Source organism: Amblyraja radiata, chromosome 13 (assembly GCF_010909765.2).
Source record: "Amblyraja radiata isolate CabotCenter1 chromosome 13, sAmbRad1.1.pri, whole genome shotgun sequence".
In the NCBI taxonomy this organism is placed as follows: domain Eukaryota; kingdom Metazoa; phylum Chordata; class Chondrichthyes; order Rajiformes; family Rajidae; genus Amblyraja; species Amblyraja radiata.
In genome coordinates this window covers 38,572,389-38,600,388 of record NC_045968.1, presented here as the reverse complement: position 1 = coordinate 38,600,388, position 28,000 = coordinate 38,572,389, and the positions used below count along the sequence as shown (strand labels likewise).

The following is a 28,000-nucleotide window of genomic DNA, read 5'->3' as shown; positions in this document are numbered from 1 at the left end:
GCACGAAGGGTCTTCACCCGAAAGTTCACCCATTCCTTCTCTCAGATGCTGCCTGTACTGCTGAGTTACTCCAGCATTTTGTGTCTATCTGCAAGAGCACTAGGTTGAAAATGACTTGTCTTATGGAGCTCCACTTCTTTGGTCTTCATTTATGGTGTTCTGTGTCATTCTATAGATCATTTTCGTGGTCGTTCTGTTTATCCCTTTCTTGAATATCCTGGATCGGAATGGCTTGCACAAGAAAATGTAAATTAAAGGGTCCAGGCAGGTGTTTGAGGCACACAGCCAGAGTCCTGTCTCTTTCATATAGTACAAGGCGTTTTGCGCCCAGCAGTCCCTCACTTTTCCCATCTGGCTGAGCGTGTAAGGCAGCCTGACAAAATGGTAGAACGCAAAGCAGCTGAAAAAGACCAGCACGATGAGGAACACTTTGCCTTTGGTCTTTCTCTGGGCTTTGCCATCTTTACTTTTGGACTTTACGTAAGACTCGTAGACCTTCCTGGATATTACGGTGTACAGCCCTACCAGAATGATGCACACCGCCCAGAAGATGATCTGATTGATGTAGTTTACAATGGCATGCCACCTTAATCCAGCAGGACCCTTCAGATTGGCACACTTCTTCACCAGATCCGGCGTGGGCTCTTTATTTGACAAGATTGTGTTGGGAACGGATAGAAGAAACATGGTGGCCCACACGACGACAGATAGCAACTTGCTGGACCGAGTCTTACTAATGCACGATTTCCCAAAGGGTCTGGTGATCTTGTAGAAGCGGTCAAAGCTGATGAGGCCCAGGAAAATGATGCTGACATACATGGTGAAGTAGAACATCACGGCCGAAAAGCAACACACGAACCAACGGACCCGCCACGGAGCCAGCCTGGTGTCGCTGAGGATCTTCAAGGGGAACGTCAGAGTCATGAGCAAGTCGGCAGCCATGATGTTCTTCAGGAAAACGTTGAAGGGAGAGTTACTCGGGATCTGTGAGAATATTCTGATTGCCTGGCCGTTTAGGATGATACTGACGATGAAGAGCAGCGTGTACAGAACAGGAAACACCACCTGGGTGACCCGGGTATTCCGTACACACTTCCCTGGTGAGGACGTACTCAGGTTGAAGTTGAATTGGGAGCTGTTCATGTTGGAAGGACCAAGGGTAACAGTCATTTTTTATTTATGCTGGAAAACAAATAGGGAAAAGTTACTTGTCTGTAGTTCTTGAGAGTATAATCATTTAATAAAAAAGACGTATTGGATGGAATTTTGTGTTTCACCTGTACCTTGAATTACAAAATGAAACATCTTGCAGAACAGTGGTGTTTCTCGAACAAGTCGGTTTATTCAATGTCTTGATAGTGCATGCTGGGAAACACTCTGAGAGAACCTGAAGTGTTTCAAGAATTCACAGCACCCACAGCATTTTTATATTCTCACGACACAATGGCTGCATGTGGATTCTACATTTTTGAAATAATTCATCTAATCAATTTCTACATATCGTTTCATTATTGTCTTTCCTCAGAGATATCGTTCACCTTATGTTCCCCGTTATTTAGTAAACCATTATCCCATTGTATATCAAATGAATGCAATAAAAGTCACTGAAGAGTTTTATTGCCCTCAGCCTAGTTTACAACCCACATGTTTATTTTAACTAATCTAGCTGTGCTGTAAAACCTATACGCTAGGACACATCTATTTATTGCGTCACTAACATCCTTAAGTTCCCTATGCTGTACATTTTTCCCATCATGCTTCCTCAGTATGTAAGCTCTATGGTTAAACATGTTACAAACTACTCATCTTATCAATTTCAAAATTTCTGACATCAAGATATAAAATGCTGGAGTAACTCAGCGGGTCAGGCAGTATCTCTGGAGAACATGGATAGGTGACGTTTTGGGTCAGGACTCTTCTTCAGGCTGGGTCCCAGCCCATCCAGCCTCTCCTTCTAATTCAAGCCCTCCAGTTCCACTAAATCCTTGTCAATCTGTTCTTTGCAGTCTCTTAATCATATCTATATTATTAAAAGTCTGATCTTGACCGCTATTGGCTCGCTGTGCTGCGATTTCCGAGAGAACGCCGCCACCTACGGCTGTCATTTTTGGCCACCTTGCTCAGAGCCCCCTCCCCCTACCGGGACCGGAGGATTTTTCCCATCGATGAAAAATCAGAGAGATATTAATGTTTTAAAATAAATTGCCATTCTCTCTGCTGCCCCTGCTGGAGGGAGGGGGTTCCCAGGAAACCAGGAAGTGGTGTGCCTCACTCAGTCTCTGCAAGTTGGAGGAAGCCAGAGGTTCACGTCTCTCTGGGCTCTGAATAACACTGAACACATGTCTACTCAACTGTGAGTGTCCTTAATGTGGTTTGAAAATGAAAATATGGTTGGGTTGAAGTAAAAATGCACTGCTAATGGCTGTTCGGGTTGAAGTAAAAATGTACTGCTAATGGCTGTTTGGGTTGAAGTAAAAATGCACTGCTAATGGCTCTTTGGGTTGAAGTAAAAATGCACTGCTAATTGCTCTTTGGGTTGAAGCGAAAATGCACTGCTAATAGCTCTTTGGGTTGTTGAAGCGAAAATGCGCTGCTAATGGCTCTTTGGGTTGTTAAAGCAAAAATGCACTGCTAATGGCTCATTGAGTTGAAGAAGCGAAACTGCACTGCTAATAGCTCTTTCGGTTGAAGAAGCAAAAATGCACTGCTAATGGCTCTTTCGGTTGAAGAAGCAAAAATGCACTGCTAATGGCTCTTTGGGTTGAAGAAGCGAACAACTTGACAACTTTCAGTTTGCACTATATTGATTTTAGGTAAAACGCTACCACTTATGGCTGTGATTTTTGCCCATCTTACTCAGTCCCCCTCTGCTGATCAGGTGCAGAGGATTCTTCCCATCAAGTGTTATTAAAATAAAAGTGTTATTAGTGTTTAAAAAATGTTGAGATTCTCTCTCCTGTCAATCACGCCATGAAGGCCACACCTTTTCCGGTGGAAGGGGGAGGGATTATAAAACCCAGAAGTGTGGGTGTGGCTCAGTCTCTGTATGATGGGGGAGGGAGGTCACAACTCTGTCTGAGCTGTGAATCAACTGAACAAACAGAATGTCTACTGAACTGTGAGTGTGGTGTTTTGTGTGGTTTTATGGTAGTTTCACCTTGCTTGAAATGGTATGAAACTGCATTTGAATGTGGTGGCCTTGCACCCTGCATGAAATGGTATGAAACTGCATTTGAATCTGGTGGCCTTGCACCCCCCTTGAATGGTATGAAACTGCACTTGAATTTGGTGGCCTTGCACCCTGCTCGAAGAGGTAAGAAACTGCACTTGAATTTGGTGGCCTTGCACCCTGCTTGAAATGGTAGGAAAATGGATTTGAATTTGGTGGCCTTGCACTCTGCTTGAAATGGAATTTCAAGGAATAGCCGTGAGTCAACTGCCAGCCCACCAGCCGTGAGTGAGCACATCAGGCTTGAGGGACTGAGCTGCCACCCCAAGAGTCAATTTGGCCCACAATGTCCATACTAGCCCTCTGGGGACCAGTAGTCCCTGCAGCCAACAACACCCATACCAGCTCTCCAGAAAGCCCCCCCCCCCCCCACTGGCCACCAATATTGGAATTGGTGGAGAGGTGGAATATTGCGTCAGGGGACCAGCCCTCCAGTGTGAACATGGGATCCAATGGGTCCCACTTAGTCTAGTCCTTCCTATTGTTTGGTGACCAGAACTGCAGACAATATTCCAGCTAGTCTCCAACATTTTGTTACAGATGTAAGGTGATGTCCCACTACTTTGCAATAGTGCCGTGCCTCCAGTTTGTTGAACAACTATGAAATTCCTTCTTAACTGTTCCCACAAGGGGGGGAACAAATACATTAGGTTATCATTTAAGTCAGGACCCTACTTAAGTCAGGACCGTATCATTTAAGTCAGGATTTCAAGTCAGGACCCTACTTCAGATTGATTGTAGTGGGGAAGAGAAAGCTGGAAGAGAGGTGGGGGCTGGACAAAGCCTGGCAAGTGATAGGTGGATACAGGTGAGGAGGGGTTTTGGATTGGCAGACGGTTATACAAGGCCGGAGATGGGAAGACAAAAAGCACACGATAAGGAGATAAGGATTTACATTTCGAATCTATCCTTATGTCCTTATCTCACAATTTTTATATTTTCATCTCTGGCCTTTGTTCGACCATCTACCAATCAACCCACCCTCCTCACCTGTATCCACCTATCACTTGCCAAACTATGAGCCGCCCCTCCCCTCTTTCAGTTTTCTCCCATCCAACTTAAATCAGTCTGAATAAGGATCCAGACCTGCAACATCACCTATCCATGTTGCCCAGAGAAGCTGCCTGAGTGACTCCAGCACTTTGTGCCTTTTTTGTAATTCAGCATCTTGCTTGTCCATGTAGCTGAAGTTTCTCGCCCCTGGTACTATATATCTAGCTCTCTGCATCCACCGTAGGATTCCCTAAAGTGAGATGCCCACATTACTAATAGAACCTAAACTATAATTAAAAACAGAGAGTGCTGTAAATACTCAGCAGGTCAGACTGCATCAAATGCACTAATATGATTAGTTTTAACCTGCAATTTGAGAAGGAGAACGTTAAATCGGAAGTGGCAGTGATGCAGTTGAACCAAGGGGAATATGAAGGCATGAGAGGAGAGCTGGCCAAAGTAGACTGGAAAGGGATCCAAGCAGGGATGACGGTGGAACAGTAATGGCAGGAATTTCTGGGCATAATCCGGAAGACGCAGGATCATTTCATTCCAAAAAGGAAGAAAGATTCTAAGGGGGGTAGGAGGCAACCGTGGCTGACAAGAGAAGCTAGGGATAGAATAAAACTAAAAGAAAAGATGTATAACACAGCAAAGAGTAGCCGGAAGCCAGAGGATTGGGAAACTTTCATAGGCCAACAGAAGGAAACAAAACGGGCAATACGGGCTGAAAAGATGAAGTATGAAGGAAAGCTGGCCAGGAATATAAAGAAGGACAGTAAAAGCTTCTTTAGATATGTTAAGGGAAAAAGAGTAGCAAAGTCAAATGTGGGTCCCTTGAAGGCAGACACGGGTGAAATTATTAAGGGCAACAAGGAAATGGCAGAAGAGTTGAATAGGTACTTCGGATCTGTCTTCACTAAGGAAGACACAAACAATCTCCCAGATGTACTGGAGGACAGAGGATCTAAGGGGGTAGAGGAACTGAAATAAATTTTCATTAGGCGAGAAATAGTATTGGGTAGGCTAATGGGACTGAAGGATGATAAATCCCCTGGGCCTGATGGTCAGCATCCCAGGGTCCTCAGGGAGGTGGCTCTAGAAATAGTGGACGCATTGGTGATCATTTTCCAATGTTCAATAGATTCAGGATCAGTTCCTGTGGATTGGAGGATAGCTAATGTTATCCCACTTTTCAAGAAAGGAGCGAGAGAGAAAACGGGGAATTACAGACCAGTTAGCCTGACTTCGGTGGTGGGAAAGATGCTGCAGTCAATTATTAAAGAGGTAATAATGGGGCATTTGGATAGCAGTAAAAGGATTAGTCCAAGTCAACATGGATTTATGAAAGGGAAATCATGCTTGACTAATCTTCTGGAATTTTTTGAGGATGTGACAAGTAAAATGGATGAAGGGGAGCCAGTGAATGTAGTGTATCTAGACTTTCAGAAAGCCTTTGATAAGGTCCCGCACGGGAGACTGGTGACTAAAATTAGAGCGCATGGTATTGGGGGTAGGGTGTTGACATGGATAGAAAATTGGTTGGCAGACCGGAAGCAAAGAGTAAGAGTGAACGGGTCCTTTTCAGAATGGCAGGCAGTGGCGAATGGAGTGCCGCAAGGCTCGTTGTTGGGACCGCAACTGTTATCATTAATACCATATATATTAATGATTTGGAAGAGGGAATTAGGAGCAACACTAGCAAGTTTGAATATTGAATTGAATTGAATATTGAATATTGAATTGAATATTGAATATTTATTACATGTCATTTGAACCTCAGTGAGGCTCAAACGAAACTCCGTTTTCACAGCCATACAAACAGAGACAATTCCTACAAGACACACACACAATTCAATTTACACAAACATCCATCACAGTGAATCTCCTCCTCACTGTGATGGAAGGCAAAGTATTTTCTCTCCCCTGCACCATTTTTCTCACGATGTTGAAGCCCCAGGCGGGCGATGGTGAGTCCCACGGCCATTTTAGGCCGCGCCGGGCGATGTACGGCCCCGCTCCGGGTCGTTCCAACCCCGCAACACGGGCGGGAGAAGTCGCGTTGCGGGAGCTCCGAAAAGCAGTCTCTCACCCGGACCCACGAGCTCCCGATATTCCAGTCCACCGGACCTGAGGCTGCAGCTGGCGGCTCCGAGCTCCGGGCCGGGCCGCAGCAGCGAGCCACCACCGCTCCCCACGCTCCGAGGCCGGCCAGCCCCACGATGGTGAGTAGTCCACAGCTCCGCGACCGGAGCCCCCAGGTCGTTCCGGCTGGAGGCCGCTCCATGGCCGCTCCACGGTGCTAGGCCCCAACGCCAACGGAGACCTGACAGGAAAAAGGTCGGGTCTCCCGTGCAGGGAAGAGATTTTTTTAAGTTTCCTCCTCCCCGCCCCCCACATATACACAGTTAAAAACAGTATTAAAAAACACAAACAACTACACTTAACTAGAAGTTTGCAGATGACACAAAGCTGGCTGGCAGTGTGAACTGTGAAGAGGATGTTAGGAGGTTGCAGTGTGACCTGGACAGGTTGAGTGAGTGGGCAGATGCGTGGCAGATGCAGTATAATATAGATATATGCGAGGTTATCCACTTTGGCGGCAAAAACAAGGGGGCAGATTATTATCTCAATGGGGTTAGGTTAGGTAAGGGGGAGGTGCAGCAAGACCTGGGCGTCCTTGTACACCGGTCACTGAAAGTTGGCTTACAGGTACAGCAGGCAGTGAAGAAAGCTAATGGAATGTTGGCCTTCATAACAAGAGGATTTCAGTATAGGAGTAAAGAGGTTCTTCTGCAGTTGTATAGTGCTCTGGTGAGACCACATCTGGAGTATTGTGTCCAGTTTTGGTCTCCTAATTTGGGAAAGGACATCCTTGTGATTGAGGCAGTGCAGCATAGGTTCACGAGATTGATCCCTGGGATGGCGGGACTGTCATATGAGGAAAGATTGAAAAGACTAGGCTTGTATTCACTGAAGTTTAGAAGGGTGAGGGGGGATCTTATAGAAACATAAAATTATAAAAGGACTGGACAAGCTAGATGCAAGAAAAATGTTCCCAATGTTGGGCGAGTCCAGAACCTGGGGCCACAGTCTTAGAATAAAGCGGAGGTCATTTAAGACTGAGGTGAGAAGAAACTTTTTCATCCAGAGTGCTGTGAATTTATGGAATTCCCTGCCACAGAGGGCAGTGGAGGCCAAATCACTGGATGGATTTAAGAGAGAGTTAGATAGAGCTCTAGAGGCTAGTAGAGTCAAGGGATGTGGGGAGAAGGCAGGCACGGGTTATTGATAGGGGACGGTGGTGGCTCGAATGGCGGTGCTGGCTCGAAGGGTCAAATGGCCTCCTCCTGCACCTATTTTCTATGTTTCTAATGGAGAGAGAATTAATATTTCAGGTTGAAGACCCTTTAGTTATGAATGTTTCCAGCATTTTCTGTTTTTATTTCAGTCTTCCAGCATCGGTAGAGATAAATATATATATATATATATATTAAACATATCTGAACTATGTGCCATGGATGCATCATTTCCTTTTTTAACTCAACTAACAAAGTACAGAATTCCACAGGTGTTTATAACAGCATTCTAAATCTGGCCCAACGGTCCATGTACAAAAGTCCTCGTGCTCTCTGCTCTTCCATCAACTTTAACATTTTACTGTTTGGTCTCTAACAATGTGGAAGGTGTGGAGAGGATACAGAACAGGTTTACCAGAATGCTGCCAGGATTAGAGGGTACTAGCTACAAGAGGTTATTGGATACATTGGATTTATTTTCTCTAGAATGCCGGTGGTTGAGGGGAGACTTCAACATAGAAGTATATAACATTATGAGAGGCATAGCTAGAGTGGATAGGCAGAACCTTCCGACCACCCTATCACCGACTAGAGAGCAGTCCTGACCTCCCATCCACCTCACTGGAGACCCTCAGACTATCTTTAATTGGACTTTACGGGACTTTATCTTTCACTAAATGTTATTCCCTTCATCCTGAATCTGTACACTGTGAACAGCTTGGATGTAATCATGTAACTCAGCGAGTCAGGCAGCATCTTTGGAGAAAAGGAATAGGTGACGTTTCAAGTTGAAACTCTTATTTCAGAGTTGTAATCGTGTAAAGTCTTTGACTGGGATAGCACGCAACGAAGATGCTTTTCACTGTACCTCAGTACACATTACAATAAACTAAACAAGTTATAAATGCAAGGCCATCTGTGAATTTGGGAATTACACCCAGTTCACCAATGACCATGAATGGGAATCAAATAAACTGTCACACTTGGCATGCCACCAGACACTTGAGACTCTTTCTGAGCTATTAGGATTTACACTTGCATTTAATCTGCTCCCTAATCTATCACTTGGTATAAATACCTGAGATCATCACCAATGACTAATTAGATCTGCATTCTGTTGGTTCGATACCAGATCTGAGTTCTGTCGGTTCCAGGTCTATAAGCTTTCGGTTCCATTCGCGTTTGGAATTTGGATTACCTTCAGTACTTCTCGGTGAGCCTGCATTCCAGTCCTTTCCATTTCTGAGCCCGCTGACATAAACATTTGCAGAGTTTTTGCCCTCAATATTTTATGCTGTAAACTTTCCAGAACTTGCTCAGTACACTTTGAAAATAATTTGTTGGTATTAGCACAACTATATTTGAATCCAAAACTCAATGTACGTACTGGAGTAACTCAACTGATCAGGCAGCATCTGAGGAGCAACGTTTTGAAAATGTTACGTCATTTCCCTCCATAAATACTGCTTTACCAGCTGAATTCCTCTAGCACTGTGTGTTTTTGCTGAAGATTTTATCATCTCCAGTTCCTCGTGTCACTACTGTATTTTGAATCCATGTCTCGTCACTTTAAATTAACTGCAGAATTGTAATCAAAAACCTTGTTCACATTTCCACTCGCTTAACAGTCTTTGAAGTAATTATAATAATACTGTGTATTATTAGTCTCATTCTTTAAGACTAGAACATTTCCCTGGTTTTTCCTCGATCCCCTGGCTTTAGATATCAACCACGTAATGATGAATAAATTATACTTACATCTTGAACAATGGATGAAGAGAACTTGTTAAGAGCTGTTTCATTCTAAACGTCCATGACACCAAATGTATCTCCTGATTAGTTTGTAGTTCCTTATTTCACTGTGATTTCCTGTTGGCAGCCGTAGTAATGAGTTACATTGATTTTTAAGAATTTCTGTGTAATTCGTTGACCAAGTTTTGTTTATTGATGGAGAGTTGCAGGACAAGTAAACAGTCACTCTTTGAAGCTTACAGGTGATTTACCAAGTGAGCAGGTTGTCATGAATCCCGGTCAACCGATCTGTTCATGAGGTGATGATCAATGGTCGATTTTTTAAGCGTGCAGCCGTCCCACCTATATTCTTGAAACATTATTGGCTTCGCCAATGGAAAGACGCTGCATTTAAAATAGCATCACGACAAGTGACCACTTCTGTGTCAGCGGTTGTCTCTGCATGTCTCTATTCCACATCCGTGGTTGCCCAATTAAAACCAGTAATGCTTTGCTAAAGAAGGGGAACTTTACTTGTGGGAAATGGCTATCCTGGGGAAATTTACAGACGAACCAGCACTCACAGTTTAGAAAGCCTTGCATTTTTGTAAGTTTAGATATGAATACGTTTCTCTTTCATAGAAATATAGAAAAAAGGTGCACGAGTAGGCCATTCGGCCCTTCGAGCAAACACTGCCATTCAATATGAACATGGCTGATCATCTAAAATCAGTAGCCTGTTCCTGCTTTCTCCCCATATCCCTTGATTCCATTAGCCCTAATTGCTAAATCTAATTTTAAAACATCTAGTGAATTGGCCCCCACTGTCTTCTGTGGCAAAGAATTCCACAGATTCATAACTATCTAGGTGAAAATGTTTTTCCTCATCTCAGTTCTAAATGGCCTACTCCTTATTCTTATTTTGTTAAAACGTGTTCACCTCTTCAAAGAGGTAGAAGACACTTCAGAATATTAAAAGCCATTTGATGCCATATAAAAATCCTTAAAACAGGTAGACTGGTTTGTGTTGTGTAATTCAGATTGCACTTTTTTAAAGTACTGTTACTATTTATCCGAATAAGATTTCAACGAGTTAAATCAATAATTTGGACTGAATTATATTCTTTTATTCAAGAGTCGTGTGCTACTTGTCCACAAGAAAGCTCACCATTGAAGATAGACGGAAAATGCTGGAGTAACTCTGTGGGTCAGGCAGCTTCTCTGGAGATAAGAAATAGGTGAAGTTTCGAGTTGAGACCTTCTGACTGAAACGCCACCTATTTCATTTCTCCAGATAGGCTGCCAGACCCGCTGAGTTACTTCAGCATTTTTTGTCCAAGTTTGGTGTAAATGAGCATCTGCAGTTCCAACACCGAAAGGTGTCATTGAGGTTTTTAGTTTTAGAGAAACAGCATTGAAACAGGCCCTTCAACCCATCGAGTCCACGCCAGCCATCAGTCACCATAACACATTAATTTTACTTTACACATTAGGGATGATTTTTATAGGAGCCAATTAATCTACAAACCTGCATGTCTTTGGAGGAAACAGGAGCACCTGGAGAAAACTTACTTGGTCACAGGGAGGCAAACTGTTACAAACTCTGTACAGACAGCACCTGTAGTCAGGATTGAACCCAGGTCTCTGCCGTTGTAAGGCAACAGGTCTACTGCTGCGCCACTGTGCCGCCACTGTTTACTTCTTCAATGAGATAGAAGAAAGATATTCAAAACTCTTTGTTGCCAAAGCAAAAATCCACAAAAGAGGTGACTGGTGTGTGTTCTGTAACTCAGATTGCACTATTGTTGAATACAGTGAAGGCGGCACAGTGGTCAAGCAGTAGAGCTTCACAGTCTGAAGAAGCTTCCCAAGCCGAACTAGTGTGTGAGGAGGTCGGCAGGGACTTTGTAGGCCGGCAGGCTTGTTTCCATACTGTATCCCTCAATCAATCAATCATTCAGTCATCTGTCCATTTCCCTCCACAGATGCTGCCTGACCTGCTGAGCTCCTCCAGCAGTTTGATTTGTGCATTAGTCAACTAATGCTTTACAACGGGAATTGGCATTAGAAGGGTGGCACAGGGGTGCAGCGGTAGAGTTGCTGCCTCACAGCGCCAGAGAACCGGGCTCGATCCTGATTATTGTCGCCGTCTGTACAGAATTTGTATGTTCTTCCTGTGACCACGGGGATTTCTCTGGGTGCTCCGGTTTCCTCCCACACACTAATGACATGCAGGTTTGTAGGCTTAAGTAAATTCTCCCAAGTGTGTAGGATAGAACTAGCTTGTGGATGATTGCTGTTTGGCACAGACTCGGTGGGTCGAATGGCATGTTTCCATGCTGTATCTCTAATATAAACATAAAACAAGAGAATAACAGATGCAGAACAGTAAGGAATGGAACCGATGGTATAGTTGTATGAAGAACTATCATAAATTCAAAATAGGCACAAAAAGCTGGAGTAACTCAGCGGGTCAGACAGCATCTCTGGAGAAAAGGAATAGGTAACATTTCGGGTTGAGACCCTTCATTCACAAATTCATATCTAATTTGAGTTGTTCCTTCTTTTCAGATCCCTGCGGTATTCTGAATTGGTGTTTCTAAAATAATTTAATGTAACTACTTGGTCTTTTTATTGAGTTGATGCTGTGGCTGATCACCCTTGGTTATTTCCAGCCTGTGGTCAGTTGGTTCAATTTCCTGTTTAGCAGAGTCTAGCTAAACAACCATGCATCATTGGTCACTGTAGGTTTTTCTTCATAGACGTAGAAAAGACATATAAAATAGGTGCAGGAGGAGGCCATTCGGCCCTTCAAGCCAGCACCGCCATTCATTGTGATCATGGCTGATCGTCCCCAATCAGTAACCCGTGCCTGCCTTCTCCCCATATCCCTTGATTCCACTCGCCCCTAGAGTTCTATCTAACTCTCTCTTAAATCCATCCAGTGATTTGGCCTCCACTGCCCTCTCTGGCAGGGAATTGCACAAATTCACAACTCGGTGCAGGACTGTTTTGAAACATGCAGTATTGTTTAACATTTTAAACAGCAAATACGGAGCTGTGTCGCAGTTGTTTTCGAACTGGACACGATAGGCCACAGATCCTTCTATGTATGGAACTGTAGTTTAAAACAGCAGTTGTACAAATCATCGAGAATTTGTGAGGCTATCTCTATGTTATGTCTACGAAGCAAGTCCTTGGGATTGTATCAGATTTTAGACTCTTTTCTTGTCGAGTTCCTCAAGCTGTATAGCCTTTGTACAGCTAAGTTTTAGGTGAATTGCTACACCAGAACAGACAGGAAATCCTGGTTTTTGAACGGACTTTAAAAAAAAAGAGAACAACACGATGACAGTGTCCGCGGGCTACATCGGAAACCTTGGCACTTTTGACAAGATTAGAGAGCCGTTCAGCTCCTATATGGAGAGAGCAAACATGTTTTTCATGGCAAACAATATAATGGAGATTAGCGGTGAAGGAGAGATAGTGACTGAAACAAATAAGGCCGTTTGTGAACACATGAAAGCAATTCTGCTCACGGAGATCGGCCCTGAAGTGTACGGCACACTCTTGAATCTCCTTGCACCCATAAAGGCAAAAGACGTGCCATTCAATGATATTATGAAGAAGTTGGAGGAACACTTCAATCCAAAGCTTCTGGAAATTGCAGAAATCTATAAATTTGGCACTAGAAACCAGAAGCAGAATAAGACAATCAATGAGTACATTGTTGCCTTGAAAAACTTAACTTTGCACTGTAACTTTGGAACATTTCTCGGACATGCACTACGCGACAGATTTGTTTGTGGTCTATTGGGTGAACAAATTCAGTCCAAACTCATGAACACTCCAGATCTTACATTCTAGAAAGCATGAAAGATTGCTACCACAATGAAGATGGCATCAAAGAATGCTCGCAAGGTTCGCCCACCACAGACTGCAGTGGCCGTTTACAGTCACAAGGCAGTGCCTATGGCCAAAACAAGAGGTGCTAAACCAAAACCAAAGTATGATGGGGAGCCGAGTTCAGCCAGTTGTTATCGTTGCAACGGTAATCACTCATCCCAATTTTGTCATTTCAAAATGGCCAAGTGCTACAACTGCCAGAAGAAAGGTCATATTGCCTCAGCATGTCGGGCCAAACTTCAAACAGGAAACCAACAACGTGTGGGAAACAAGCGACAACACCAGAAAGGAGTTCACAACTTGGAGATGAACCCAGATGGAAATGAACTTGGGTTGTACGCCATTTATGCAACCAACATCGATAAGCCTACAACCAGCCAAGGCAAGGGCTTTCGAACCAAACTATTGATTAATGAACAGTTAATTGATATGTGTATCGACACGGCAGCAGGTTGCTCGGTCATGAGCAAAGACCTGTACGAAACTAAGTTCCCACAGACATTATTGTTTGAGACTAAGGTCAAGCTGAGAACCTGTTGGGGCAAAATTTTGGAGACATGCAACCAAATGAACTGTAAAGTTCAGCATAATGGTCAGTCAGTAACATTGCCCATCGTAATGGCCCGCTACAGAAATAAACCAACCCTCCTTGGAAAGGATTGGCTGAGTAGAATAAAGTTAGACTGGAAGAACATTTTCAGCGTCGATTTGTCCAAATCACGTCTTGAAAACGTCATAAGCAAACATGCAGAAATATTTGCCGACAGTTACACGGGAATAACAGGGTACTCTGCACATATTCGACAAGCAAGACCTTATGCACTAAAGCAACAAGTGGAGGAAGAACTTGACAGTTTAGAGCGGAATGGAGTACTGTGGTGGAATTGTGGCCGTACCCAAAGCCGACAAAACTGTTCGACTATGCGGTGACTACAAAGTCACAATCAACCAAGCCGTTGACGATGGACAATATCCGTTACCAACCTCGCAAGATCTGTACGCAAAACATAGCAGAGCAAGAGTCTTCACTAAACTGGATTTATCTCACGCTTATGCCCAACTCAATGTCGACAAGGAAAGTCAGCGGTACTTGACTATCAACACACATAAGGGCTTGTATTCATATACAAAGCTGCCCTATGGTGTGAAATCCTCCCCAAAAATCTTTCACTGTCATGGGCAAAATATTACAAGGCATTCCGCACTGTGTGTGCAACCAGGATGTCCTACTGATATTCACAGAGGGCATGGTAGAACATCTGGAAATCCTTGAGCAATTTCTCATACGACTGAACTGCCACAATGTCAAACTGCGACAAAGTAAATGTGCATTTGCGTGGTCAGAGGTGGTCTACCTTGGTCTCAAAGTAGACGTCAACGGACTTCACCCTGTGAAGGCGAAAGTGGGAGCAACAGTGAAAGCGGCAAAACCCAACAAGGTGTCAGAGCTACGATCATTCCTTGGGATGGTGCAGTTCTATGCACGATTCTTTCCAGATTTAGCAACTATGCTAATGGCCCTGTCCCACTGTACGAGTTCATTCAAGTGCTCTCCCGAGTTTAAAAAAAAATCAAGCTCGTGGTAAGCACGAAGAATGAACGTAGCGGGTACATCGGAGTTCGGGGACGACTCTTAGCGGCTCGTAACGCTAGCGGCAGGTACTCGGGAAACACGGTAAGCTCAGGAAGACTCGTGAAGATTTTTCAACATGTTGAAAAATGTCCACGAGAGCCCCGAGTACCTGTACCTCGGTACACGTGACAATAAACTAAACTAAACTATAATGAAACCCAACATACCAATTACTTTGCTAAATGTTTGTTTGCACTGCTTGCATTTTAATTTTTTCACCTATTGAGTCAGCCCCCACAGCTTCCTCGGCTCTTATTTCTCATGATTTAATGTACAGCCTGCCTTTTCTATTTTTTGCTTTTACTTTCCCAAGACATTCAGGGTCATATCATAGATACATAGATAATAGGTGCAGGAGTAGGCCATTTGGCCCTTCGTGACAGCACCGCCATTCAATGTGATCATGGCTGATCATCCACAATCAGAACCCCGTTCCTGCCTTCTCCCCATATCCCTTGATTCTGCTAGACCTAAGAGCTCTATCTAAAGGGCCTGTCCCACTTAGGCTACTTTTTAGGCGAGTGCAGGAGGCTCTACGCTCGCCTCATGATCGCCACATGGTCGCCACATGTTCACTGGTGGTCTCTGGTGAGTCTCCTTCATGGTCGAGAGGAGTTCCCGCATTCTGGGAACTAGTCGCGGCCTCAGTATTGGTCGGCATGAAAAAAATCGATACTTTTGTATTCGTAGGTGCCATGTCGTTGTAGGTAGTCGAGGCAGTCGTAGGTAGTTTTAGTTACTCTCCTTTGCTGACCGGGCATTTTCATTGGCTCATTGGGGAAAAAACGTAAGTACGAGTTTTTAGAACCAAGGAAAACCGACCGGTAATGTTAAATGCCCACTAAACTTCACAGCTGTGTATCTCTGGCTTATTAAAAGTTGTCTGGCATCTTAAAAGTGTCTCCACCCCTTCTCCCCCCCCCCACTTCTCCACCCCTCTCCCCCCCCCCTGCCCTTTTAAAGGACTTACCGTACACTGTGCTAGCAGTCTTTAACCTTCCTGTTCATCGCGGTGTGTGTCTGTATCACCTTGGCTGCACTGTGTGAATTTCAGACACTGCTCCCCCGCTTTCCCTGGCCCCCGCCTTTGCGATGTGTGTGTGTGTGTGTGTGTGTGTGTGTGTGTGTGTGTGTGTGTGTGTGTGTGTGTGTGTGTGTGTGTGTGTGTGTGTGTGTGTGTGTGTGTGTGTGTGTGTGTGTGTGTGTGTGTGTGTGTGTGTGTGTGTGTGTGTTCCGCTCTGACGGTCGCGGTTCCAGTTCGCGATTTTTCAGGCGAGTGCCTCGAGCTTGAAGGTCGCAGGCAGTCCGCTGAAAAGTCGCACAAGTGGGACAAGCCCTTAACTCTCTTTTGAATGCATCCAGTGAATCGGCCTCCACTGTCTGCTGAGGCAGAGAATTACACAAATTCACAACTCTCTGGGTGAAAAAGGTTTTCCTCATCTCAGTTATAAATGGCCTACCCCTTATTCTTAAACTGTGACCCCTGGTTCTGGACTCCCCCAACATCGGGAACGTTTCCTGCATCTAGCGTGTCCAATCCCTTAATAATTTTATATGTTTCTATAAGATATCCTCTCATCCTTCTCAATTCCAGTGAAGACAAGCCCAGTCGCTCCATTCTTTCATCATATTACAGTCCCGCAATCCTGGAAATTAACCTTGTGAACCTACGCTGCACTCCGTCAATAGCAAGAATATCCTTCCTCAAATTAGAAGACCAAAACTGAACACAATACTCCAGGTGTGGTCTCACCAGGGCCCTGTAGAACTGCAGAAGGACCTATTTCTCTTGCCACCAAAGTGGATAACCTCACATATATCCACATTAAACTGCATCTTCCTGTTCTTGCCACCAAAGTGGATAACCTCACATTTATCCACATTAAACTGCATCTGCCATGCTTCTGGTCACTCACCCAACCTGTTCAAGTCACCCTGCACCCTCATAGCATCCTCTTCACAGTTCACACTGCCACCCAGTTTTGTGTCATCTGCAAATTGGTTAATGGTACTTTTAATTCCTTCATCTAAATCATTAATGTATATTGTAAATAGCTGCAGTCCCAGCACCGAGCCTTGCGGTACCCCACTACTCACTGCCTGCCATTCTGAAAGGGACCCGTTAATCCCCACTCTTTGTTTCCTCTATGCCAACCAATTTTTCATCCATGTCAATATCCTACCCCCAATACCATGTGCTCTAATTTTCCCCACTAATCCCTGTGAGGGACCTTATCAAAGGCTTTCTGAAGTCCAGGTACACTACATCCACTGGCTCTCCCTTGTCCATTTTACTTGTTACATCCTCAAAAAATTCCAGAAGATTAGTCAATCATGATTTCCCCTTCGTAAATCCATGCTGACGTGGACCGATCCTGTTACTGCTAATTGACTTCTGTAGGGTACTTTCAGTGGGCAAGGATCAAGCAGGAAATTGTCATCAAATATATAGTTGTAGCAGTTCATGGTTTCTTTTGACAAATTTTTGTAAAGTGGCAACTTTCAATTTCTTTTCTGCAGAGGAACTGAACCAACTGGCTCTGAATATCAGAAGTAATATTTTGGCATGAGATGAGTGTTAAACCCCTGTCTCATGGTGCGAGTTGACCCACGAGGTACCCCGTTAAAACTCGTGGTAATAACGTACGATTAACGTAGCTGTAACGTCGGAACTCGTGGACGCAACTTAGAGACTCGTGGCGCTAACGGCAGGTGAACTGAAATGTGCCAGAAACCTCCTCACTGCATCACGGCGCACACTCATTTTTCTCTGCGTTGTCAAGTTTACCGACTGAAGTTTTGCGAATGGATCAGCAGTTCTCAGTTTGGAGAATGGGCGGCACAGTGGCGCAGCAGTAGAGTTGCTGCCTCACTGCGCCAAAGACACTGATTCGATCCTGACTGCGGGTGCTGTCTGTACGGAGTTTGCACGTTCTCTGTGTGAATGCGTGAGTTTTCTCCAGGTGACAATAGACAATAGGTGCAGGAGTAGGCCATTCGGCCCTTCGAGCCAGCACCGCCATTCAATGTGATCATGGCTGATCATCCCCAATCAGTACCCTGTTCCTGCCTTCTCCCCAGGTGCTTTGATTTCCTCGCACATTCCAAAGACGTGCAGGTTGGTAGGTTAATTGGCTTCTGTAAATTGTACCTAGTGTGCAGGATAGAACTAGCATAGGCGTGATCGCTCGTCGGTGTAAACTTGGTGGGCATGTTTCTACATTGTATCTCGACAGTAAAAAATGCAGCGTCTGTCTCTACCTCCTCCTCGGCCCCTCGACAAGCCCAGTGTACCCCATCGCAGTAATCTTATGCCTAATAACAAGGACCTGTAGATGCTGGTTTATACCAAAGAAAGCCACAAAGTGCTGGCGTAACTCAGCAGATCAGACAACATCTCTGGAGCACATAGATGGGTGACGTTTCAGGTCAGTCTGAAAAAGGGTCCCGACCCGAAAGGATACCTATCCATGTTCTCCAGCCACACTGACCTGCTGAGTTGCTCCACCACTTTCTTGATAATTCTGTATCATAAGGGCGGCACGGTGGCGCAGTGCTAGAGTTGCTGCCTTACAGCGCTTGCAGCGCCGGAGACCCAGGTTCGATCCCGACAACGGGTGCTGCCCGTATGGAGTTTGTACGTTCTCCCTGCGACCGCCTGGGTCTTCTCCAAGATTTTCTGCTTCCTCCCACACTGCAAAGGCGTACAGGTTTGTCGGTAAGTTGGCTTGGTAAAGTTCAAATTGTCTCTAGTGTGTGTAGGACAGTGTCAATATGCGGGGATCGCTGGTCGGCGCGGACTCGGTGGGCCGAAGGGCCTGTTACCGCACTGTATCTCTAAACTGAAACTAAGCTATATATCATGATGTTCAAAATAGGTTTTCTTTTATTTATTCAAGGGATGTTAACTTTACAGGGTGAACCAGCATTTAATAGCCCATCCCTAAATCAGTCTCCATTTTGAGAAGGCTGAGTGAGCTAGCCAACACCACCCTCAGCACAAAATGGTCAACCTTTATGGAGACTGAGACCTCCAGCCAAGGGAAACAGTTTCACATCCATCTACAAAGCACTAAGAATTGTATATGGTTCAGTAAGATCACCTCTTAATTCTTTACATTCTTCTACACCACAGATCCAGTCTTCATAATGTCTCTTCACACGATGAACCTGTTCTGCCAAAAGTGAATCAGGTGAATCTTCTCCGCACTCTATCATAAGTATATCCTTCCTTGTGCAGTGAGAGACCTGATTCCCTGATGTTGCAGGTATAGTTTCACCAGCGTTGTATATCATTGCAGTAGGACATCAGTACTACTGTCTTGAAATTGACACAGTGGCACATCTCACAGCGCCAGAGGCCCAGGTTCGATCCTGACCTCAGGCGCTGTCTGTGTGGAGTATGCATGTTCTCCCTGTGACTACATGTGTTTCCACCGGGTGCTCTGGTTTCCTCCCGCATTCCAAAGACAAGCGAGTTTGTTGGTTAATTGGCTTCCGTAAATTCCCTCTAATGCGCAGGGTGCGAAACAGGGATAACATAGAACTTGCAAACAGGTGATCAATGGTCGGTGTGGACTCAGTGAGCCCAAAGGGCCTGTTTCCACTGTATCTTTCAATCAATTCTATCAATTCAATCAATTAACTAAAGGGTGGTGCTATAATTCGTGTGGCTACCCTGCAGTGCAGTAGCCTACGTTACATGTTTATCTTGGGGTGCTTTCTATGTGGGGTTTGCACGCTCTTGTTGTAAACACATGTGACCGAGTGGGTTTCCTCCAGGTGCTCCAGTTGCTTCCCACTCTCCAAAGACGTGTGGGTTTGTAGGTTTATTGGCCTCTGTAATACTGCCCCTAGTGTGTAGGGAGTGGATGAAAAAATGCGATAACATAGAACTAGTGTGAACGGGTGATCGATGGCCGGCATGGACTTGGTGGGCCGAAGGGCCTGTTCCATGCTGTATCTTTCGATCAATCAATGATTTGTTACAAGAGACTTCTGTGCAACCTCTTCACAGGCTGCACTGTCACCAATAGCAAACGTGATTTGATCGCATCTTTCAAATCATTAATATCGATCGTGACCAGCTGGTGCCTCGACACTAATCCCAGATGACTGGGTTCATGTATGAGGAGAGTTTGAAGGCCCTGGGCCTTTACTCGCTGGAGTTTAGAAGGATAAAGGGAGAACTCATTGCATCCTATCGAATAATGAAAGATCCAGATAGTGTGTACGTGGAAAGGATGTTTGCAGAGTTTAGCTTAGAGACATAGCACGGAAACAGGCCCTTCGGCCCACCGAGTCCGTGCCGACCAACGATCCCTACACACTAACACCATCTTTACGCACTAAGGACAATTTACAATTTTACCAAGCCAAGTAGCCTACAAACCTGTATGTCTTTCGAGTGTGGGAAGAAACCGGAGAAAACCCATGTAGGTCACAGGGAGAACGTACAAACTCCATACAGACAGCACCCATAGTCAGGATCGAACCCGAGTCTCTGGCGCCACCCAGTTATTTGATTGATTGAATTGATTGAAAGATTCAATTCGAAAGAGTGGAAACAGGCCCTTTGGGCTCACTGAGTCCACACCAACTGTAAGGCACAACAAAGATACTAACTGTAAGGCAGCAACTCTACCGCTGCGCCACTGTGGGAGAGTCTAGACCCAGAGGACACAGCCTCAGAATAAAATAACTTATCTTCAAAATGGAGATGAGAAGGAATTTCTTTAGCCAGAGGGTGGCGAATCTGTGGAATTCATTGCCACAGACGTCTGTGGCCAAATCATTGGATATTTTAAAGGCGGTAGGTTCTCGATTAGGAAGGGCATGAAGATTATAGGAAGAAGGCTGGAGAATGGGGTTGAGAGGGTAAAATAGATCAGCCATGACTGAATAGTGGAGCAGACTTAGTGGCACGAATGGCCTAATTATGCTGCTATGTCTTGTGGTCTCACGGACTCATTAGATCAAACTAGACTTGAAGGTTTATTTCACACTGCTGACGGAGGTGTAGGGTGCCACAGCATCAGCACTTCTTGATTCTCTAGGCTCTCTTTCCCCCCTTTACTTCCTCCATTCTAGCTTCCTCATATGAGTGAGCACCACTTTTCATGTTGGGTATGCAAAACAAGATGATGCAACATTGACAGTTCAGTATGTCCAAAGGACACAATGTGCTGGAGTAGCTTAGCAGGTCGGGCAACATCTCTGGACAACATGGATAGGTGACACATTGGGTCATGACCCTTCTTCAGACTGTCTCTGAGTCTGAAGAAGGGTCCCGACCCGAAACGTCACCTATGCATATTCTCCAGAGATGCTACCTAACCTGCTGAGCTACTCCAGCACTTTGTGGGTTTTTTTGGTAAATCAGCATCTTCAGTTCTTTGTATGTCTAGGGTTGATGGTTATTGACAATAAATTGAATTGTATTGTATCAGCTAGTTACATGGCAGTATTTTACAAAAATGAGAACTCTGTATAATTAGGTTTAAAATATCTTTCATTTTATTGAATAAATTGGATTAAAAATTACAGTAGATGTCAACAATCAATGGGTTTACAAAAAAAAATTCTGAGTTAGGTAGCAGATATTAATGTATATGACAGAAGACCTTTTGTCCAAAATGCGTGATGATATTAGTTACTGAGAGAAACAATGCAGGATGTCAATAGTAAATAATATTATTGCAGTTGTTTTAAGTTGTTCAAAGCCAACAGTGCAGATTTGTGGATCTTGAGTAGTCTTTGCAAACCCTCATGTTAAGTCTTCAACCCAGCATCTTTAGAACATGTGTCGGAAAGATCAGTCAGTATAATCATATTTAATAGTCACATTACGAATGCCAGTAAGTTAGTCAGATTTTAAATGTGCTAAAGACATTTGTGTACAATGTGTGTATTGTGTACAAAATCATGAGAGGAATATATCGGGTGAATGCGCCGAGTCTCTTGCTCAGAGTAGGGAAATGATGAACCAGGTACCATAGGTTTAAGGTGAGGGGGGAAAGATTTAATAGGAACGTGAGGGGCAACTTTTTCACACAGTGGGTGGTGGGTGTATGGGACGAGCTGCCAGAGGAGGTAGTTGAGGCAGGTGGTATCATTTGGACAAGTACATGGATACGACAGGATTGGAAGGATACGGCCCAAACACAGGCAGGAGGGACTAGTTTAGAAGGGACATGTTTGGTCGGCGTGGTCAAGTTGTTACTACGACTCTATGACATCAATAAAGCTACAGATTTAGTCTGTGATTTGGAGAGCAACGTCAATTTTAAACAAATCTTATACTGGAGATAAACATGCAAAGTTCTGAGGGTGAAGAAGTTCCCTTTGTGAGGCCAGACCGTTCCTCAGATGGATTGTGTTGTGGAATCATAGAGATGCCTGTGATCAAATTGAGGTTTGAGATTCCACCACCAGCATTTGTGGCAAAGCCAGAGTGTTGTTGTTTCCTATTAATGAATGTTGTTTCCTATTAATGAATGTTGTTTCCTATTTGCGCCGTAGCAGTTTTGGGAGTATGTTTTGGATCTTGTGTGCATGCAACTCAATGGGCTGAGTGGCCTAATTCTGCTCCATGTCCTATGGTCTAGTTTAGTTTACAGATACAGCGTGGAAACAGGCCCTTCGGCCCACCAAGTCCGCTCCGACCAGCGATCCCCGCACATTAACACTATCCTACACACACGAGGCCCAATTTACAATTTTACCGAAACCAATTAACCTACAAACCTGTTTGTCTTTGGAGAGTGGGAGGAGACCAGCGCACCTGGAGAAAACTCAAGCAGGTCAAAGGGAGAACGTACAAACTCTGTACAGACAACACCCGTAGTCAGGGTCGAACCCGGGTGTCTGTCGCTGTAAGGCGGCAACTCTACCGGTGCACCTCAGTAGATGTTTATGTATGTTTGGTGACCATACAGTTTGTTTGCCTACAGCGAATAACCACGGATGATGCCCGTTGCTTGTAACCTACTGTCAGATGTCAATTATTAGCATTTCCATCTGATTCAGAAGTTTGGGGTTAATTCTCCACTGTCTAACATAAACTTCCACTTCAGTGCTGTACTGCCAGAGGTGTCAGGCTTCATATGGGATGTTAAATCCAGAGCTAGGTGGATACATGTGTGGGGCATTTAAATGACCATGTTGACCAACTCTCAGAGTATAGTATAGCACAAGAATGGGTCCCTTGGCCCGCAATGTCTGTGCCGAAGACAATCTCTTATCTCCCTGTAGAGAATCCATATCCCTCCGTTCCCTGCATGTCCATGTGCCTATGCAAACATCTCTTAACTACTACTATCATATCTGCCTCAACCATCACCCCCGGCAGCACATTCCAGGCACTCGCCACACTCTGTGTAAAATAAAAGTTGCCCTGCTCATCTCCTTTAAACTTCACTCGTGCTAAAGCTATGCCTTCTAGTATTTGATTTTACCATCCTGTGGAAGAAAGGTTCTGACTTTCTACCCTATCTATCCCTCTCATTATTTTATACACTTCTATCAAGTCTCCCCGCAACCTCCAGCATTCCAGAGCAAATAATCCAAGTCTGTCCAACCTCTCCCTGAACCTAATACCCCCTAATCTAGGCAACGTTCTGCTGAACTCCCTCTGCGACCTTTCCAAAGCCTCCACATCCTTTCTGCAATCCTGTGATTGTTATGTAACAAGAATGATGGAATGAACATTTGGATATTTGCATCTCGGATGAACTGTCCTGGGCCCAGCACATAGATGTCATCACAAAGAGGACGTGCCAGCACCTCGGTCTACTACAGCAATCCCAACACACGGGAACACCAAGAGGCTGCAGAGAGTGGTGGACTCAGCCGTTCATCAGAGCCACACCACTCCCCACCATCGAATGTATCTCCACCAGGCGCTACCTCACGAAGGCATCATTTATTCTCTGGATCCCCATCATCTGGGTCATGCCCTCTTCTCACTGCTGCCGCTAGACTTTAGAGATGCAGCGATGGAAATATGCTGATTGACCCACCGTGACCGTGTGTCAAACAGCAATCACCCACACACTAGTTCTATCCTACACACGAGGGACAATTTACATAAACCCACAAACCTGCATGTCTTCGGAATGTGCTGGGAAACCAGAGCAACGGGAGGAAACCCACACGGTCACAGGCAGAACGTACAAACTCCGTACAGACAGCACCCGTAGTCAGGATTGAACCCGGGTCTCTGGCGCTGTAAGGCAGCAGCTCTACCGCTGTGCCACTGTGTCGCTGCAACCTCAGGTTCTTGAACCGATCCACACAACCTAATCCCATCTCGGCAATGGAACACCACAGACCACCTCTTGCACTACCATGGACTTGTTTTCTATTGTGTATTTTTGCACTAAGATCTTGTTTTCCTGCGCTGTCTTTTTTATTGTCACTGCCTTGTAGAATTAATGTGCAATTTATTTATAATCTGTTTTTGTGTTTGGTCTGAGTCTATGTGCCTGTGATGCTGCTGCAAGCAAGATTTTCATTGTACCTGTAACTCAGCGTACTTGTGCATGTGAAATTAAACTCCACTTTAAATAAAGGTAGCACAGTGGCGCAGTGGTACAGGTGCTGCCTTACAGTGCCAGACACCGGGGTTCGACCTTACTACGGGTGCTGTCTTGTACGGAGTTTGCACGTTCCTCCTGTGACCGCGTGGGTTTCCTCCGGGTGCTCCGGTTTCCTCCCACACTCCAAAGACATACAGGATTGTAGGTTAATTGGCTTCTGTAAATTGTAAATTGTCCCTAATGCGTAGGATAGTGCTAGTGCACGGGGTGATCGCTGGTTGGTGAAGTTTCGGTGGGCGGATGGGCCCGTGTTCACGCTGTATATCTAAAGTCCAAGTCTAAAGTAAAGGCTTGTTACGTCGACTTGTAATCTAGAGTGAAGTGTCCGTACTTGAGTGTACATTTTTCTGTGTCTTTGGCAGTCTCTTTTTGCAGAATCTCAGCTTTTTGAACAGCATGTTCCTGAATGATCGACATAGAAAAAAGTAAATTAATGGATCGAGGCAAGCATTTAACGCTATCATGCTGAGTGTAGTTTCCTTGATGTAGTACAGGGCAATTCTAACTGAGCACTTGAAGGCATCTCGGGTTTGGCTCAATGTGTACGGGATCCTGGCAAAATGAAAGGGCACAAAACAGGTAAAGAACACAGCCAGCACAAGGAAAACATTGAGGTTGATCTTCTTCCTTTGATTGGAGCTGCCTCCCGTTTTCTGATAGGATTTATAAAGTTCCCTGCTTATCAGGGCATAGCAGACAACTATCACCACCAAGCTGCTCCAGAAGATGATCTGGCAGATGAAGTTCACCACTTCGTGCCACTTCAAGCCCAGCTCGGTCTTGAATAAGGAACACTTGCGTTCGTTTGATGCTATGGCACTTCGCTTGTAGAGTATCATGTTGGGCAAAGCCAAGAGAAACAAAGACAGCCATATGGACGCCGAGATAATTTTGGCGGTTCTGGGTTTGCACGATGCAGAACGGCCAAATGGCTTTGCTGCCTTCTGGTAGCGGTCAATGCTTATCAGTGCTAGGAATATGATGCTAATGTACATAGTCAGGTAGAAGATGACTGAACTAACCTGACAGACAAAGACTTGGAACGCAGGTGTTCTGAACCGTGACTCAACGATAATCTTAAACAGGAAAGTCAGTATCATTAGTGCATCGGCCACGACGGTATTCTTAAGGTACACAATGAAGTTTGACTTGCTTGGTATTTCAAAGAACACCCAAATAGCCAGGCTGTTCATCAGAAGGCCAGCGATGAAAAGGATGGTGTAAAGTATGGAGAAAATCACTTGGCTGTTCCTGCGATCTGGGGCACACTTGACTTCTGCCGCAATGTTTGAATAGTTGAAGAAGCTTCCTGTCTCGTTCAGAGCCATCTCTATAAGAACAAATTTAAACAAGAAACTGAGAAGGATTTAAGCTTGTTGTGTTGTACTCAACTTGCCAAGTATAAACAGTGACAGCTAAATGGGGTTTTTTGCTCACGGTTCCAGCATCTGCAGTCTCTCTTGTCTCCAGTTTACTTTACTTTAGTTTGTTGTCACGTGTACCGCGATACAGTGAATAGCTTTTGTTGCGTACTAACCAATTGGCGGAAAGACACTATATGATCACAATCGAGCTATTTACAGTGTATAGATACATGATGGGGGAATATAGGCACAATATGCTGGAGTAAAACAGCATCTGCAGTTCTTTCCAACACATGATAAGGGAATAATGTTTAGTGCAAGTTAAAGCCAGTAATGTCTGATCAAAGGTGGTCCGAGGGTCACCAGTGAGATAGATCGTAGTTGCGGACTGCACTCTAGGTGTGGTAGGATGATTCAGTTGCCTGCTCAGGGGGCGAGCATTTTTACACTTCTACCTTTTGCCAGTTACCACTCTTTCTCTGATGCACTGCGCCTCTCCCATCAGGCAAGAGGTATAGAAGTGTGAAGACACATACCTCCTGATTCAGGGACAGTTTCTTCCCAGCTGTTATGAGGTAAGTGAAGCGTCCTCACACCAACTAGTGAGTGGTCCTGAATCTCCCATCTATCTCACTGGGGACCTCTGAACTATGGTTAATCTTGTATCTGTATCTTGTACTAAATGCTGTAACCTTTATCTGTACACTGTTGGTGGCTTGATTGCAACCATGCACAGTCTTTTCTTTAATTGGATAGCTTGAGGCAAAATGCTTTTCCCTGCTCCTTGGTACGTGTGACAATAATAAACTAAACTAAACCAGCACTGATTTTTGGAACAGGATATGTGGGGCAGCGCAGCGGTAGAGTTGCTGCCTTACAGCTCCAGAGACCTGGGTTCGATCCTGACTACGGGTGATGTCTGTACAGAGTTTGTACGTTCTCCCTGTGACAGCGTGGGTTTTCTCCGGGTGCTCCGGTTTCCTCCCACATTCTAAAGACGTACAGACTTTACAGGTGATCGCTGGTCGGCACGGATTCGATGGGCCGAAGGGTCTCATTCCACACTGTATCTCTAAAGTAAAGTCTGACTCACAAACATCAGTTTCATAAATAGGCCCCAGCTTACAATGCCATGTTAAAGATGGGAACAAAAATATAGCAGTTTAGTTTCATAATTCATATTTGGGAATTTGACTTGGAGTGAAGGTGGTTATACTGTATCCCCACCGATCCAATCCTTAACAGAAACTCCGCCAGCGTTGAAATTAATTGTGAGCTCCATACGGTCTCTTCTCGCAATATGCAATTGTTTTAAGAGAACAACACTATTTCCATGACCGCAACATTTCTCCTTTCAAAATCACAGCTTGTTCCATTTGATTTTCTATGATGAAATTGTGTAAATATAACCATTTTCCTCCCAAAGTCCCCCGTAAAAAGGGAAATAAAATGAAACCGCTTCCACTCTGCATGCAGCAACTTTAAACTTTACTTTGGACATACAACATGGAAACAGGCCCTTCGACCATGCCGACCAGTGATCACCCCGTGCTTTAGCATTATCCTACACACTAGGGACAATTTATAATTTACAAAAGTCAATTAGCCAACAAACCTGCACATCTTTGGAATGTGGGAGGAAACCAGAACACCCGGAGAAAACCCACGGCATCACAGTGAGAACGTACAAACTCCGTGCACACTGCACCCGTAGTCAGCATTGAACCTGGGTTTCTGATGCTTTAAGGCAGCGAATCTACCACTGGGCGACAGTGCAGCCCCTAACAATAACAGTATTATCAAGAATAGAAATGATGATATCAATTTGCACGTTTATAATCCATCCATTAATCTCTCTGATATTTCATTTCATTACCTTCTTTGCTGCCGCCTGCTGTTTCCACTGGTTGGGATGGTTGTGGGTCTCAAATTGTCTTGCTTTATGCCAAGGCGAGCGAATGTCTGATGAACATAATGTCTTCAGGAAACAGTCCCTCTGAGGAGATAAATATTTTGTTGGCCCTACGGAGCGGAAGCGCTCGGATCTGACAAGCTGCTGACTTTGTCAGTAGTTCTGCTTTCTTGGCCTGGTTATGTATCACCAACAAAAGCCCTTTCCCTGTCTTGTATTTGATTTGAGAATTTGGCTCATTGAACAATGTGACGGCAATTAGTGTTATACAGCGTGAAAACAGGCCCTTTGGCCCAATTTGTCCACGCCAACCAACATGTCCCATCTACACTCG

General features: G+C 44.7%; 3 protein-coding genes across 5 annotated transcripts in view; 1 reads left to right on the top strand and 2 right to left on the bottom strand.

The window, feature by feature from the left end:
* The window catches only part of med12l (mediator complex subunit 12L), a 586,849-nt gene that overhangs the window by 445,023 nt on the left and 113,826 nt on the right, over positions 1 to 28,000 (top strand). The gene's annotated exons all lie outside the window — the stretch shown is intronic.
* Positions 35 to 27,748, bottom strand: LOC116979901 (P2Y purinoceptor 13-like). 2 transcript variants are annotated; one of them, XM_033031836.1, is made up of 2 exons: positions 27,631 to 27,748; positions 35 to 1,182 (listed from the first exon to the last, which is right to left on the bottom strand). In XM_033031836.1, exon 2 carries the CDS (start codon positions 1,168 to 1,170, stop codon positions 121 to 123), a length of 1,050 nt encoding a protein of 349 aa, XP_032887727.1. In that variant the 5' UTR covers positions 1,171 to 1,182; positions 27,631 to 27,748; the 3' UTR covers positions 35 to 120. The 2 variants fall into 2 exon arrangements, with proteins under 2 accessions (XP_032887727.1, XP_032887728.1); XM_033031837.1 differs by lacking the exon at positions 27,631 to 27,748 and adding an exon at positions 9,280 to 9,545.
* Positions 24,581 to 27,769, bottom strand: LOC116979902 (P2Y purinoceptor 12-like). Its single transcript, XM_033031838.1, has 2 exons — positions 27,631 to 27,769; positions 24,581 to 25,720 (listed from the first exon to the last, which is right to left on the bottom strand). The coding sequence occupies exon 2, from the start codon at positions 25,716 to 25,718 to the stop codon at positions 24,702 to 24,704; it is 1,017 nt and encodes a 338-aa protein (XP_032887729.1). The 5' UTR covers positions 25,719 to 25,720; positions 27,631 to 27,769; the 3' UTR covers positions 24,581 to 24,701.

What these genes read in the sequence shown, in the direction of transcription:
- LOC116979901 (XM_033031836.1), bottom strand. Translation starts at nt 1,170, where the DNA reads ATGACTGTTACCCTTGGTCCTTCCAACATGAACAGCTCCCAATTCAAC.
- LOC116979902 (XM_033031838.1), bottom strand. Translation starts at nt 25,718, where the DNA reads ATGGCTCTGAACGAGACAGGAAGCTTCTTCAACTATTCAAACATTGCG.